Here is a 15,731-nt window from a genome sequence, read left to right on the forward strand (position 1 = left end):
CTTCGCGTCAGGATACCCTTGGCGATATTGCGTTCGACCATTATTACGTTGGGATGTCACTTGTGTTACGTTCTCTATCTGCGTTAGATTAAAACAATTTGGCGACAGAATCCTTGCGCCGCTTGGGACCGTGATGGACGCGCTCCGAGCGTGACGCACAATTATTTCGCGTTTACTCCAGTTATGTCGCATTCGGTCGTAACTTCTGTAGATATTTTATATTATTTGTTAGTTTAATACTCTACTATTATTGTCTGCGTGACTGCTATGATTTCGAAGTATTTGTGAGTTTAGTTTTCTACCAGTATTATCTTGCTCATCAACGACGCCTTCCGCGCGTTTACTAAATTAACGTAATTCTCCGCTTATTTCTGGCGTCCGCGTTACTGCCATTCTTATTGTTCAAAATTTGACGCCCGTATTATCAGCTATCTATTTGCTTTTTCTGATTAATAAAAGCCGAAATGGCTGCATTGTTTTCCGAAAATTATTCTACAATAAATGTTCCTTTTCATTTGTTAGCTGACTGAGTTAATGATTTGCGTGTCACCCCGCCGAACATTGCGATGCCCTTAATCAACCCCCCACCCTCAGAAAAGATTTCTAGAGTTACAATGCTATTACTCTTAAATCTATCATAAAATAGGATCGAAATAGAGCCAATCATATTTAGTATTGAAACAACAATATTTTAATCTTAAATAGAAAATTTCTTAAGTTTAGAATAAAATATTCTTGATACTATCCCTCTAACTTTCTCAGAAAGATACAGATAGAATTTTGTGACACTCCTATAATATTTTTGATTCAATAATAGACGAATCTGAAAAAAAAATCATTCTATTCTTGCAAAAAAAGAATTTGTAGATTGTTAGGAATATATTATATTATTTTTTCAAGATTTTTTTTGTGATATATAGAATGAAATAAAAGTATTTATGAACAAAAACAGCTATTATTTTGTAACGTTTTATTATTACGTTTTTATACAAAACGTATGATTTTTGATTATTTTTATAATTTATGATTTTACACTTATGATCATACAAAACGTATTTGATAGAAAGCCGTTTTATTTTCTCCATGAAAGATAAATAAATAGAAAATAAAACGGAACGGAACCAATCGTTGATCATTAGCAATAATTCTGATGTTGGTTGCTGTATGGATAGCCAAATCTTGAAATTTTAAGTAATGCCATTGATTAGTAAAATCAATTTTATAAGCATGGAAATAAGTATTAAAATTTACTGTGGTAAGTTTCTTAAGTAAAAAATTTACAGTATTATCTCTCTCTCTGGATACAGATATTGTATAAATATAACAAAATTGAGGATTTTTACTTCTTTTCCAATTTACAACAACCAACATGCCATTCTCATAATGAAAATCATTAATTTAATCCATTTAACAATATTCCATTTTGCAAATCATATATCTTCAGGTAATATATAACGAAAACTAGAAAATTCTTTTACCTCAGTCCTATATGGACAGTCTGAACGGTTGAAAATGATATTTTCAAGAATAAACCTCTCCCAGCCTGTAACCGACAGCAAAATTTAAGTTGGTGCCTTTTATAGCTATATAGAATAAGATCAATTGATTCTGTTGGCAGACGAATAGGCTATTTGTTTTCCTTCTCTATGTTTAGCTTCCATTCTAATACATGATAATGGCTCAAGAGGACCTATTTCAGGAATAATATCTGGATAATAGATATTTAGATGCATCTCAAGCGTTTCGCGCGGATCGTGCCTAATATTATGGCTCTAACATCGCGCGTTATGAAACAATATTGAGATTAAATCAATAATTCCTATTCTCTTCTCTCGAATAAAATAAGATTGACTTAATATTTTGAGACAAGAATATATAAATTTAAACTTATATATTCTTGCGTTTAGACTAATCTTCACGCGACGTTATAACTTATAACTTATAAGCTTAAATTTATATATTCTTGTCTCAAGATATTAAGTCATTCTTATTTTATTCGAGAGAAGAGAATAGGAATTATTGATTTAATCTCAATATTGTTTTATTTTTATACTACTTCAGGTTGTGATAAGATTAAACATGTCAAGAATATTTTTTGTCTCGTTATTAGAAATCTTTTCTGAGGGCGCGTTCTGTTATTAGGTCGAGCTAGCCGATTCCTTGCACACCGACTTATTTCGCCTTGCGTCTCTCTCTTTAGTTTCTCGCGATTTCGCGGACGCGAATTCACGCGTCTGGCGCCCAACAATAAAATTTGGTTAGTGGAGTGTCGGGGGTGCGAGAGAACTGCCGGAGAGGCCTATCATCCTTCTCTCCTTCTCCTTTTGATCCGTCACACGGCCCGGACCACTCCGGGAGTAAAAAAGACGTGACAATATATATTAATAATTAATATATATATATATATTAATTATTAATTATTAATATATCTATATATTAATAATTTGAAATAAGTGTTATTAGGCACGAGATCCGTTGATAACCGTTTCCATCGTTATTTATAACGATAAAAACGATTATCAGCGGATCTTATGTCTAACTACATTTATTTCAAATTATTAATATTTCATTATTAACATTAATAATTAATTCAATATACTGATGCTAATAAGCATCTTTATGTAAATAATGCTACTGAATCTCATTTAAATCTACAAGGAATTTATTACTAAAAAGTATTCATTAAATATTATGATAATTTGCTTATATAAACTATTTATTAGCATCATATTTAAAATGTATCATATTTTATACTAATAAACCTCTTGTTTATGAGTTTAAGATTAAGATTTTTAAGATGCAGCAACATCATTTATATAAAAAATTATATAATGCTCATTATTATTGATATATTAAATTGATTATTAATTTAATGATAAATTATTTATTAATTAAACAAATCGAATATTGTAAGATTTGTTAATGGCGATTTCTGCCATTATTTAAACTTACATTGAATGAAATTTATTCGCCGACTTATAATTTAAATTTGCACACAAATACTAATTGCTGACTTTTGTCCTGTGCATAAACATTGTGTGCAAAAAATAATTTAAATAATAAAATTATAATATATAATGAGATTATGATAGACTATGGTACGAGCTTTTTTCGTAAGAGAGAAAATGTCTTTCGCTTTCTTAATAAAATTTATTTCATAACCTGTATTGTCATCTCGACTTCTGTTTTAACGTTACTGCTACGCAAATCCGTCACAATTGTATTGCAACTTTGGGCGCTACAAAGTCCATTTTATTGTAAAAAAGATATGCGAGTGATTATAGGTGATGCACCGAAGTCAACGCAATTGTGAACGACCATGCGCGCCTGCTCGAATGGGCAACCCGCCGTACCGCTCTGTATCGTCATAACTCTACATCGAATTATACAATATTATATTAAAACTCTTTTTTGAGTAAATAATTATATGTAATTATATCAAAATATTTATAACTCCATATCAAATTATATAAAGTTATATTAAAAGTTTTTTTCGAGCAAATAATTATATGTAATTATATTTAATTATATCAAAATATTTATAACTCCATATTAAATTATGCAAAGTTATATTAAAATTTTTTTTTTGAGTTGAGATACATCAAATTATATACAAACTTATATATAATTGCGCCAAATTAGATATAATTATATATATATTTTTTAATGTTTGATTAAAAAATATATATTAATTATATATTAATGTAATTTTATTTTTATATGTATGCGCGTACACATATATTTTATTATTTACATAATAGAATTTATTAAATTTGGTGTGTTACAAATATAAAAAAAGATTATATATAATTATATATAATCATATATAAACTTTAAATTTGGATTATCCAATAGATGGCATTTGATAGGATTCGTTTCTCGTATTTAAAATTTGACGAACAGTAGTATAAAAACGGTATCAAGAGACATGGCACTGTCTCAAGTCTCAAGCAGTGCCAAGTTATATTATATTGAATAAATTATTTTACTTTTGATTCTACATATTTACCACAAAAATAGACCCATATATTAAAGATTTGATCTAATATTGTATCCAAAAATATATAATTATATCTAATCATTTATATATATATATGAAGTATGCATAGTTTTATCTAATTACATATAATTATATACAATTTTATCTATTTATATATAATTAGATCAGGTCAAAATCCATGTATAATTATATCTAAAAAGTTATATATAATTAGATAAAATTGTATATAAATATTTTTTCCCGGGTTGGAACATTGTTAAATCAATTGATATAAATAAAAAGTGCCATTGAAATTATTTACATATTTAAAAAAATTAAATATGTAAATAATTCCAACGGCACTTTTTATTTATATCAACTGATTTAACAATGTTCCAAGTACATCTGGGAATTTTTTCAAGCTAATCGCACTTGTTAATTTAAAATAGTGGACGATCAAAATGTGTGTAGGGTCAGATTGACCCAGTGTGTTCTGTTGAAAAAAAAAAAAAAAAAAAAAGCTTTTTACAAAAAAATTTTATTTTTTTATGTTTAATACTTTTGGCTACAAATTTTTCTGGCAAAAAAAAGGGTCAAATTAACCCTGTGTGTTCTCGAATTGTTAAATAAAAACATTTTACAGTTTTGCAAATATAGAATTCATGACTTTACCAAAAAGAAATCCTGTAGTAAGAACTCTATTACGTAAAAATTATGTGTTAATTATATACAATTTTAATGATTAAAGCGGATTTAATCTGATTCACATAGCTACTTTTACTACCCAATTTAAATGGATTAAGCGCAGATACGATTGAAACCGATTGAGTAGAATTTAGATGAATCCGGAAATATTGCATTAAATCCGATTCCGGTGTTGTATTAAAATTTCACGATTGATGTGGATTCAATACGATTCATGTGGTCATTTTATTTACCCGATTAAAATGGATGTGCATTAATACGATTAAAATTGATAACGACGGATTCAGATCAATCCGGAAATACCGAATTATAAACGATTCCGATTGATTTGTTATTAGAACCGATTTACTTCCAATCGGGCATAAGATTAACCGGAATGAAAACGCATTCATTCCGATTCAATTTTACTAAATTTAATACGGAACCAATCGGATTTAATCGGTCATTTTCAGCAAGGATACGAATCGCCAAGAGTATCAGGTGATAATGTTAATGGAAGTCGAACCGTGTATCAACCTGTTGAATCCCGTGAAACAGTATTCTTGAAATGTTCTTCACATCTTTGCTCGTCAGGAGTAAGATTATGATTGTTGCTCACAGGCACTTCTTCTTGTATTCAAAATCTTGACAATAATTCGTCGAGAGCATCTTCCCTCTCCTGAATCGATGCATGATGCACTGCAGCAGATGCCGATGATGATGTGTCGACAGGTCCGAGAACGAGCCATCCGAAAATTAAGAGCTGCGCAATTGGCATCAATGTATCTCGTTTAATGATGTTGGGCTTGATGATCTGCCCATATGTGTCAGCTTCAATGATAATATCCACTGGCCGTGGTGTTAAAAAATCTGGATCAGCCAAGGTTAACTTGGTGAGATGCGGCCATTCCTGGGGTGCAGCGTTGAATGATGGCAGGATGTTCGTTAACGTCTGCAGAATGTGAGCTTGAATAATGACCTCTGATCTTGAGCGAAGTGAGCGGAGCTTGTGGAATGCAACTCCTCGAGTTTGCGTGGACTTTCCGCCACCAATTCCCGTAATGAGGATGACAGAATGATAACGAGGATTGTTGAGCTGACGAATGAGTGATTCAGAGACAAAAGTAATTTTTGAACCTGTATCGATGAGAAGCCGTACGCGCTGAGTATTAACCGATGAGCTGATCTGAGCCAGGGCCGTAGCTAGTAATGTTGAGTGTGATGAGCGGGCCAAAGATGAGTGAGCGACGATTGCACCATTGTCCTATTGGGATGCCGAGGCTGAGCTGGTGGTTGACTTCGCTGATGAGTCTGTCTGATGTGCCTCATGCAACATCGTATGGTGTCGGTTGGTGCACTTCTTGGACCCCCGTGAGCTCTTGCATGAGCGGACGTTGTGGCGGCCGAGGCAATTAAAACACAGCCTCCGTGAGATGACTAACTTCTGTCGATCGCCCGGTGAGAGGTCCCTGAATTTTGGGCACGTCACCACGAAGTGCGTGCCGTTGCAGCAGTCGCACCGTTGAGCCGTCTGATGTTGTAGTGCGGGCCGGTAGAGCTGCCGCATGATGAGCCGTGGAGGAGCGCCGTGATGTTTGAGCAACCCCTGCCGAGCTTCCAGAGCTGGCCGTGGACTCAATCCTCTCGAGTGCTTGTGCTCGAGAGGTGAGGAATTGCTCGAGCTGGTCAAATCGTGGGTACTCCCGCGTGGCTCCCAGAGACGTCCCCCACTGCTCCTTCGTCTGGCAATCCAGCTGCCTGGACAGCTGGTACATCAGGATGTAGTCTCCCAGGTCTTGTGAGACGCCCAAGGCTTGCAGGCCCTTGATTTCTTCCTTGAACGTATTGAGCAGCTTGTCCAGTGCTGCGGCGTTCTTCTGCACCGGTGTTAAGCTGGCAAAGAGCTGGTCAAGGTATGACTGTATAAGCAGGCGCTTGTTTTCGTATCGATTGACAAGCATTTCCCAGGATGGTTTGAGCGAGTCGGCGGTGAGAGCCGCAGACAGTGGAGCTTCTCCACGTCGGTGAGCCGTTGGCTGTCATAAATGACAGCCTTGAAGAGATCACGATATGTAGGCCATGCCTTGTACACGCCCTCGAAAGACGGGATGTTGATATCCGGCAGTCTTTGTTGAGACTGTGAGGGCTGTGCCGCCTCAGGTGCTGTCTTTGGAGCGATCTTCTCCGACAATGCGCACTTGAGCTTCGCCAAAGTGCGACGAGCTGCCATGCACTCTCGCAACTCCATGGCGAAGGCGTTTTTCGAAAAATACTCTTGAGAGATGAGCGCCGCCGGCCATGAGACCTCGAAATAGGCGTGTTCCTTGAGGAATGCCTTATGCACTTCCTCGAGCTGGATCGAGATCTGGAGGACCTCATCCATTGACGTGTCATCTGCGGTAGATGGCAACGTCTCGCTAATGGCCCGCACCGTCGCGATGCGGTTCATCTGCGTCTGCACTTTTAACGTGAGTTCAGCAGACAAACGCACCGGAGAGGCCTGACGACCTGACGTGCGTCTGTCCTCCGGCAGATCGAGCAATGGCGGGGTCTTGCCGCCCGTCGCGGCTTTGGCGTAATCCGTCATGATGAGACGTCACTGAGCTGCGCTCGATGAGAAACCTGAGAAACGTCGAGACACGTATGAGAAATACTGCACGAGGCGAGAACGTTCGAGAAACGCGTTAGAACAACACTACGTGAATCGAGAGTCGGTGAAGTCATGTATTGAGCACGTGAAAATGTCTATTTACACTCGCGGGAGCGCGTGAACATGTTTGTGTAACACTCGTAAGCGCGCGTGAGAATGTCTGTACTTCACTCGCGAAATTAAGCGCGCGATAATGTCCACGTGGCATGTCGTGAAGGGCATGCCTTGTCCACATGATCTGTGTCTGAGCTACACTCTAAGTTCCGCGCATCCGGCTCAAAGGACCAAATGTTCGGGCAATCGCTGACTTTTCCCGGCGATGGAAGCGGGATGAGAAGGACGCGCGTGGAAGGTGCCTTAACTAATTATTTTCTTTATTTTTTGTGTAACTCAGAACACAGTCTGAGCCGTCTTTAATGCGTCAAAAATATACAATCTGACCTGAGAAATGATGAGCGGTGTATAAATGAGAAGTCTTTTGAGTCCTTGTATGCGAGAGGCAATTATATAAATCGCCGTCCTCTTGATGAATCGCCCGTGAGCCGGTGAGACATATATGTGGCGGTCGGCACTCGCGTACGTGTGAGCTTGATTAGTCGTGTTGAGGCACAAGAACTAATGAGCGGTCTATTTCACACTGTTGAATGTACTCTAGGCGGCGTGGTAACTGCGATATGTAATTATAACCGGAGTCACAACGAGAAAACGCAACGAGCACACGTTATACGTCTCGTCACAGCGGGGCCATTTGTTCAACTCTCCGTCTATCGCGAGATTCGCGAGGAAGACGTTGGTGTTGGCGATGAGTGCGCCCGTGCTTGCACAATAAGCTGCCGCGTCGGTCCGGCGTCGATACCCGATCGATGCTGTCATCTGGTCGGCCGGCGCAACGTGAACGGAATCTCGAACAAAATTGATTCATTATATTTAAATAATTCGGCAATTAACCAATGCGATTGGTTAATTCTTTCTCCGTCCGAGATCTCAGAGTGACTTCTAGCATCGTAGACACAAGACTTTAGAAAGAAAATGGCACGAAAAAATTTTCAGCGTGTTATTTCTTGCCTCTGACGTCACGACCTAATATGGCTGCGGCGAGTACCCAGGAGCTTAATATTTAGTGTAGAAATAAAATAAAGACACTTTTGTTATATAATATTAAAGTCCTAGATTAGTAGAGATTAAAATCTATTTGGACTGTACCCCCATCTTGTCGTCGCCACTATCTTAGATCTATACATCCGTAAGACCCATACGAATTAGACGCGAACTCTACCCCCCTTTTGCCACCGCAGCCATTTTATGCTCGTACGCTCTGCTGTCTATTGGTCTATAACCGACCAATCAGAAGGAAAAAGAAGTCTACTAATCTAGGACTCTATATAATATAACCATACAAGCAATCGTGCACAAGCAATTGAGCCTATTAAAATTTTCATTCCGCTTAGCCGTTTTATAGATATGACCATCGTGTCTTCTTTCAAATCGATACTTTAGGTATATATTAGACATCCTTATTTATATGTCGCTGCCTGTATCGCGAAGTAACTAATCGCGTGTACACTTGGCGCGAGACACTCTGGTATCTCTTGATATTAATATATCGCTTCGTATCTCTTGATATTGATATATCGTTTATTTGCTACAACAATTACTACGTTTACGCGAGCGTTACTTCTGTAGTAACTTACGCCGCGATAATTTACCCGTTTACGCGGAGTAAATTATCGTGAGTTACTACAAAATCCCGTTTACGCGAAGGAAAATCCCGTTTACGCGAACGAATACGAATTATCGTAAGTTACTACAGAAGTAACGCTCGCGTAAACGTAGCGAATGACATATAACTCAAAAATTGTTATTTTTGAATTTATAAAATGAACGGGTTGTTACGTCCTGAGATCGTTCGGGACGTCGCGTCGGAGTGGGTTACGTGAAGTGAAGCATTTAAGGATGTATCGCTGGTACAATCTTAGACAAAAGTGCATAAAATTTGAAATACTTGAATATCTACGCTTATATAACGCATAGTAAATCTAGATGTAAGATACTCGAATGATAGTAGGAGTCATATTTTTACTCCTAGAAAGGTATTTATTACTTTACAAATGTTTTTTCCAGTATTATTTTCGATTTTTGTAATTTATGAGCCTAAACTTTTGGCAGTGAAAATGCCCTGATTTCAACTTTATAACGTCAAATTATTTCAAAGCGAAAGACATTATTTAGCGGTGTTGAAAAACAAATGTGACTTTAATAACGTCAAAAAAGATAAATATGTATCATATAAACGATAATTTTGAATATTATTTATTATAAACATTGTTATGCGACTCTCTACTATGACTCGATTCACGTAAGTTGGCAGCCTTGCACAGTAGTGCGAGACTTGATGCGAGCTGCGAGGTTATGTCTGTTCGTTTACATTTTTACATTGTCAAACACGAAAAGTTATCGGTGGAAAGGCAAAATAGTGACACAAGCAGTTTATGAAAAAAGACTCGCTTAACGAAAAGCTATACGTGTAGCGACAGCTACAGCCATAGATTATGCTTCGCTTGCTCAGCTGATTGCCGCGCTTTCACGAGCCATCGAGATAAATTCGTGCCGACAGCACAATTATCTCAAGTTATAATTTATTTTTTTAAAACGGTGTAGTGAAGACAATTGAAATTTGGCAGATATTTCATCTATTCGTATACTACATGTACAAAAAATTTAAAATATTGGTAGCGCTCCTTCAACATTTTTTTAGCTGTTTTATTCGTCAAAATCGTCTCTTCCCATAAGAATACGTGTAAAATTAGTGAAAATTAAAATGGTTATATCTCAGCAACCGTTTAGTGGATTTGTTTCTACTTTTTTGTAGCACATCAGGAAGACTAAAAGAACATTCTTACAAATTTTTATCCACTTGGTAGCGCTCTGAAAATAGGTGCAATACATCCTTAATTCATTCGCGATATTTAACTTGTGAAATACATAAAGGCAAACGATGGTAAGTAGAAGACTTATGATTTATTTTCCTTTGATACTTAAGTAACACTGCACTCTCTGAGGATGATGCGGATTTTCTGAGTTAGAAGTACTGTTTTTGTAATTCTAGGTTTTGGTCGCTCTTCAACGGCAGGAGCCGATTGAGACGGATTTGGCACGTCCGAAACGGAAGCGAGGGGCTCGGAGTGCGATGTTTAATTGTGATACAACGGGATTTAATACATTCGGATCAAATTCACCGCCAACATAATAGGCCCGCCGTAGCCGTTTTAATTGCTGGGCACGTCCCGACCGTCTCGATCGTACCATTGGTGACACTATTCACTTACTTTGTTGCGGCTTGTTATACTTCCGGATCCTTTTCAATATAAGTTGCTCGATTTTCCTTTTTAGAATAGAGCGCATACAAGGGCCTTAACGATATCATGCAGCTAATAAGCAAATAATCGGTGTTCAACAATCTATTTTTATTTAATATTTTTAGGAACGAGGAAAGAACAGCGGTGATTAGAGAACGCCTTGCTGAAGGCGCGCATCTACGTGAGGACTTGTCAAGAACGCCCTGAGAGAGGCGCGCATCGACAACTGTATTTTGAGACGAGGTGAAAATTACAAAAGTGAACAGATTTACTAGATTTCGATAAATGAAATTGTAGATTCTCTAGTGAATTTCCTCACTTTTGTAATTTTCACCTCGTCCCAAGATACAGAATCGACCCCCAGGTAGAAAATCATAGAAGGTAAAACAAAAGTATTCATGTATTTCGCTGTAAGTGGTATTTATTGCTGGCCTCACTTTCTTTCCTTATATTACAAAATCGTACTCCGTCAGTGTTGTAAATGGATGGTCGAGTATATTTATGCTCTAGAGTATTACTGGTTACCTTGTACCTTTATTATCGCTTATACAATATTCTTAATCTAATAAATGCACGCTATTACTGTGTTATGCTCAGACGCTATATATTCAATGGCCAACTCGCCGATTCCTCTCTCTATCAATCATCGAACAGCAACGAAGAACCTAGACGCGCTACTACAGTCTCCCCCACTTAACTGGAATACTTAAAAGCGAATGTAATCGTTTAAATATCGGGGTGGTCGGCGCGGCCGATTTGACCGTCGAATAAGACCAGGTTGTACTCTTTGGTCTTGTGGTAGCGGATCCGGTTGTAGTTCCAGTTGTGGATCCGGTTGTTGCTCCATTTGTGGATCCGGCTGTGGATCCGGTTGTATTGCGACATTTAATCTTGGAACATTTTCAATTGATGGATGTCTGGATGCTGGTTTAGTATCAGGACTAAATTGGACTTGTTTGACTTGTGTACTACGAAGCTGATCTACGTGTCGTTTTAAAGTTAGCCCTGAATCCAATTGAACAAGATAATGTAAGGCTCCTAATTTCTTTAGGACAGAGCCAAAGATCCATGTGAACTTATTGTTGCGTAATTTACGCGATTGAATCCTCTCCCTAAGGTGCCATTACATGGGAGCGTTCGAGCGTCGAGCGTCGAGCGTCAAACACGTGCGCATCACCTTTGCGCAGGATTCTAAACCGTACAGATTTCAGCGTCTTGACGCTATTCCTATTGCAATGGCGAGTGACGAGGTAAGTAGGTTATGTTCCTGTTTTGGCATATCTCTTGTTGAGATAAGTAATTAAAATATTGTATATTAATAGGCATCAGATATAACGTGCGGCGTGTGCACGGCAACAATCGTAAAAAAAAATATTAAGAGTCACCAATGTGTGCAACAATGGCACGGTATTACCATCGAGTCTGAGTCCCAAATATTTTATCCTACAAATGGTATGGCCTATAATTCATTAAATTATACAATAATATATACAACTATTGTATATATACATATATACATACATACATATATATATATATATATATATATATATATATATATATTAGGGTGTCATTTTGGAGCAACTTTAATATAACTATAAATATTATGATGACTAATTCGAAACATGTCTTATTGTACAGGTCCATTTCTAATCTTACGGTTCCAATTCGTGAGTCCAACAATACTCTTGTCGAAGAAACTAGCGCAAACAACAACGAAGAACTTAATCAAGGTATTACTATTATTATAGAGCATATAACATATTTGCTGATCCGACCGAGTGTATCATTAAATGTGTTGTTAATTCATATGCATTAAAGACACATGCAAACACTGTCTTTTCAGATGAATCCCCTGCTAAACGTCGAGCTAAAACCAAAGATGATTTAAGTGCCTCAATGAGTCGTATAGCTGAAGCAATTTGTAAAAAAGACATGCCTGCGATAAACCTTCCAAAGCCACCTGAAATCGATGCATTGGATGGTATGTTTTTGTATATAAAACAAATATTGCTCACATTTAATAAAGATAAACAGAATATGCTGTTATTGAAATTTCTACAAGACGTTACCAAAGAAAAACAAAACGAGCGTGAATAATTGTGTATTTTGCTTGGTAATATATTGGCAATTGCTACGTTCTTACTTTCGTATATTATGTTTTCTGTGTATTTCGTTGGAATATAATTTATGGTATACTTTTATGGTAATGTTTTAACACTGTTTTGTTTATAAAAGTTACAATATAAGTTTTGTACATGATAAGTATAAAGTATTACTATTGTTATTTGAAGTAATATCCATATTGCAATGTCATGAGATTTATTTGATATTTTAATATTGTATAATTGAAGATGTGATACTGACAAGTGCTCTTGTTTCAACTGCATTTAACAATACATTAACGTTAATTTATATATAGATATATTGATATATAGATTTATATATGTATAATTTATATATAGATATATATGATAATTGATATATAGATATAATTTATTGAGACATAGTAGTTATTTGTGTAGCTCGATTCCTACTAGTTTTCGTTTTTACGGAGCACTATTTATCTTTAAAATAATATTTCAGTATCGCAATAACCTGTATGCTAGTTTACTAGAATAGGTAATATGAGACTGTGTTAGTTATAAGATATTTGTTCTGTGAGCATATCTTTATTATTTTGATAATAAAACTACATAATCAAACTACATAAATTATTCACTTGTATATTTGCACATTTTGCCAAGCAACTTCTCCCTCTTCATTAAAATATCTGCAGAATTCTTCTCGAATGTTAGCTGCGCGCAACGAATGCGCTCTTGCGTGAGTACATCTAATGTTAGTAAATGAACGATAATCTGCAACATTGTTTCTCCAAGAACCGTCTTCAATATCTCCGTCTGCTAGAAGCCGATCTGTAAGTTCCTGTCTTACGTAAGTTTCTCGCTCAACATCATGTCTTCTGAGCCAGTTGTGAAGACATACAATTGCTTGAACCATTTTAATTGCATTTTCAACTTTTGCTAGAATTGGTCGTCTTAGCAGTCGCCATTGGCTAGCTAAAATGCCAAACACATTCTCGACCGTTCTTCGAGCAAGTGATAAACGATAATTATACAATCGTTTCTCTAATGTCATGTCTTTGCCTGGATATGGTCGCATCATGTATTCGGTTAGTGGAAATGCCTCGTCTCCTACCAATACGTAGGGTAAAATTGGACCATCTTCATATAATGCTTCAGGAGGTGGGAGATTGAATTCTTTGCTTTCCAATAACAGGCCCATGGCACTATTTTTAAACAGACCTGCATCACCCTGCCTTCCAGGGGCTCCAATGTCAACACAACGTATTATGTAATTAGCATCACTAATTGCAAGTAAAATAATGCTGTGAGTGCCTTTATAATTGTAATATTCTGATCCCGCGTTGTCAGGACACTAAAACCATATTATTATAAAGTACAGTTAGTTTGCCTCAGTGAATTTATTATATACATAATGTTTTCAATTTAAGAATTACTTGAATGACAACGTGCTTTCCATCAATCGCACCAACACAGTGAGGGAACTTCCATCTATTTTCAAAGTCGTTTGCGATCTCTCTCCAGTCGTCTGTGTCACATTGTGACAGTACAATTGGATATAAACGCTCCCAGATAGCAGAACATGTTTCACGTATAATCCGTGTAATGCTACTTAACGATATGAGAAACTGATATGACAAAGATGTCATACTATCTCCTGAGGCAAGATATCTGTTAATATAATAAGAAATATATATAACTGCTTTGATATATGTACTTATCAGATTACGTTTGTCATAAATTACAATATTACAATACAACATTATTGTTAGTTAATATGAGTTAGTTATACATATACCTTACAGTCACTATCAAACGTTGCTCTTCATTTATTGGTTCACGCAAAACATCAAGTTTCTGTATATCCTGTCCTACTATTGACAAGAGTTCTTCAAACTGTGTGGCTGTCATTCTTGTGTAATTCTGGAAACGAAGATCTTCCAACCTTACATTGGGCAATATTGCATGATAGAATCCGTGTCTTTTTCTTTCTGCAAATATTTTTGACACCCAAACCCTCTTCTTTTTCTGTTTTGCTCTTATTGTATTTGCAATTAGTGATATTACTGCAATTAACTCAACGTTTTGTTTGTGATATTCGTGATTGATAATGCTATTGCATTCTAACAACCACTGGTAATTCCGATAATTAATAGACATTTTGTAATGTCTCGCAATTATCCTTTTTCCTTTGAATAGCTGGGAGATATTTCGAAGTTCAGCTATCCTATCCTATAGAGGGTTTCTTGGCACGGCGTGGATGGGTTTCTCGCCTGAGTTGACGCTGAAACCAGTTGAAACGCGTTGAAACCTGCGTTTTAAACTCGCTTCAACTGGTTTCAACGCGTTTGAACCAATAAATGAAGAGCAACGTTTGATAGTGACTGTAAGGTATATGTATAACTAACTCATATTAACTAACAATAATGTTGTATTGTAATATTGTAATTTATGACAAACGTAATCTGATAAGTACATATATCAAAGCAGTTATATATATTTCTTATTATATTAACAGATATCTTGCCTCAGGAGATAGTATGACATCTTTGTCATATCAGTTTCTCATATCGTTAAGTAGCATTACACGGATTATACGTGAAACATGTTCTGCTATCTGGGAGCGTTTATATCCAATTGTACTGTCACAATGTGACACAGACGACTGGAGAGAGATCGCAAACGACTTTGAAAATAGATGGAAGTTCCCTCACTGTGTTGGTGCGATTGATGGAAAGCACGTTGTCATTCAAGTAATTCTTAAATTGAAAACATTATGTATATAATAAATTCACTGAGGCAAACTAACTGTACTTTATAATAATATGGTTTTAGTGTCCTGACAACGCGGGATCAGAATATTACAATTATAAAGGCACTCACAGCATTATTTTACTTGCAATTAGTGATGCTAATTACATAATACGTTGTGTTGACATTGGAGCCCCTGGAAGGCAGGGTGATGCAGGTCTGTTTAA

At 36.5% G+C, this 15,731-nt stretch overlaps 2 protein-coding genes across 10 annotated transcripts in view; both read left to right on the top strand.

Moving 5' to 3' along the window:
- LOC143905910 (sodium-coupled monocarboxylate transporter 1) overlaps positions 1-15,731 on the top strand; it is a 242,072-nt gene that overhangs the window by 61,109 nt on the left and 165,232 nt on the right. The gene's annotated exons all lie outside the window — the stretch shown is intronic.
- Positions 9,711-12,710, top strand: LOC143905920 (uncharacterized). 2 transcript variants are annotated; one of them, XM_077421588.1, is made up of 8 exons: positions 9,711-10,311; positions 10,420-10,621; positions 10,795-11,050; positions 11,267-11,698; positions 11,787-11,919; positions 11,992-12,121; positions 12,311-12,402; positions 12,516-12,710. In XM_077421588.1, coding segments are annotated over exons 4-8 (402 nt in total). In that variant the 5' UTR covers positions 9,711-10,311; positions 10,420-10,621; positions 10,795-11,050; positions 11,267-11,696; the 3' UTR covers positions 12,561-12,710. The 2 variants fall into 2 exon arrangements, with proteins under 2 accessions (XP_077277714.1, XP_077277713.1); XM_077421587.1 differs by having other exon boundaries at positions 10,795-11,698.

This window comes from Temnothorax americanus, unplaced genomic scaffold (genome assembly GCF_048541705.1).
Source record: "Temnothorax americanus isolate GAGA-0224 unplaced genomic scaffold, ASM4854170v1 Scaffold69, whole genome shotgun sequence".
NCBI classification, from domain to species: domain Eukaryota; kingdom Metazoa; phylum Arthropoda; class Insecta; order Hymenoptera; family Formicidae; genus Temnothorax; species Temnothorax americanus.

Bases quoted from the DNA above. Each gene is read 5' to 3' on its own strand.
- LOC143905920 (XM_077421587.1), top strand. The intron at 11,920-11,991 runs GTAAGTAGGTTA...GTATATTAATAG, and splicing joins TTGCAATGGCGAGTGACGAG to GCATCAGATATAACGTGCGG. The intron at 12,122-12,310 runs GTATGGCCTATA...CTTATTGTACAG, and splicing joins AATATTTTATCCTACAAATG to GTCCATTTCTAATCTTACGG.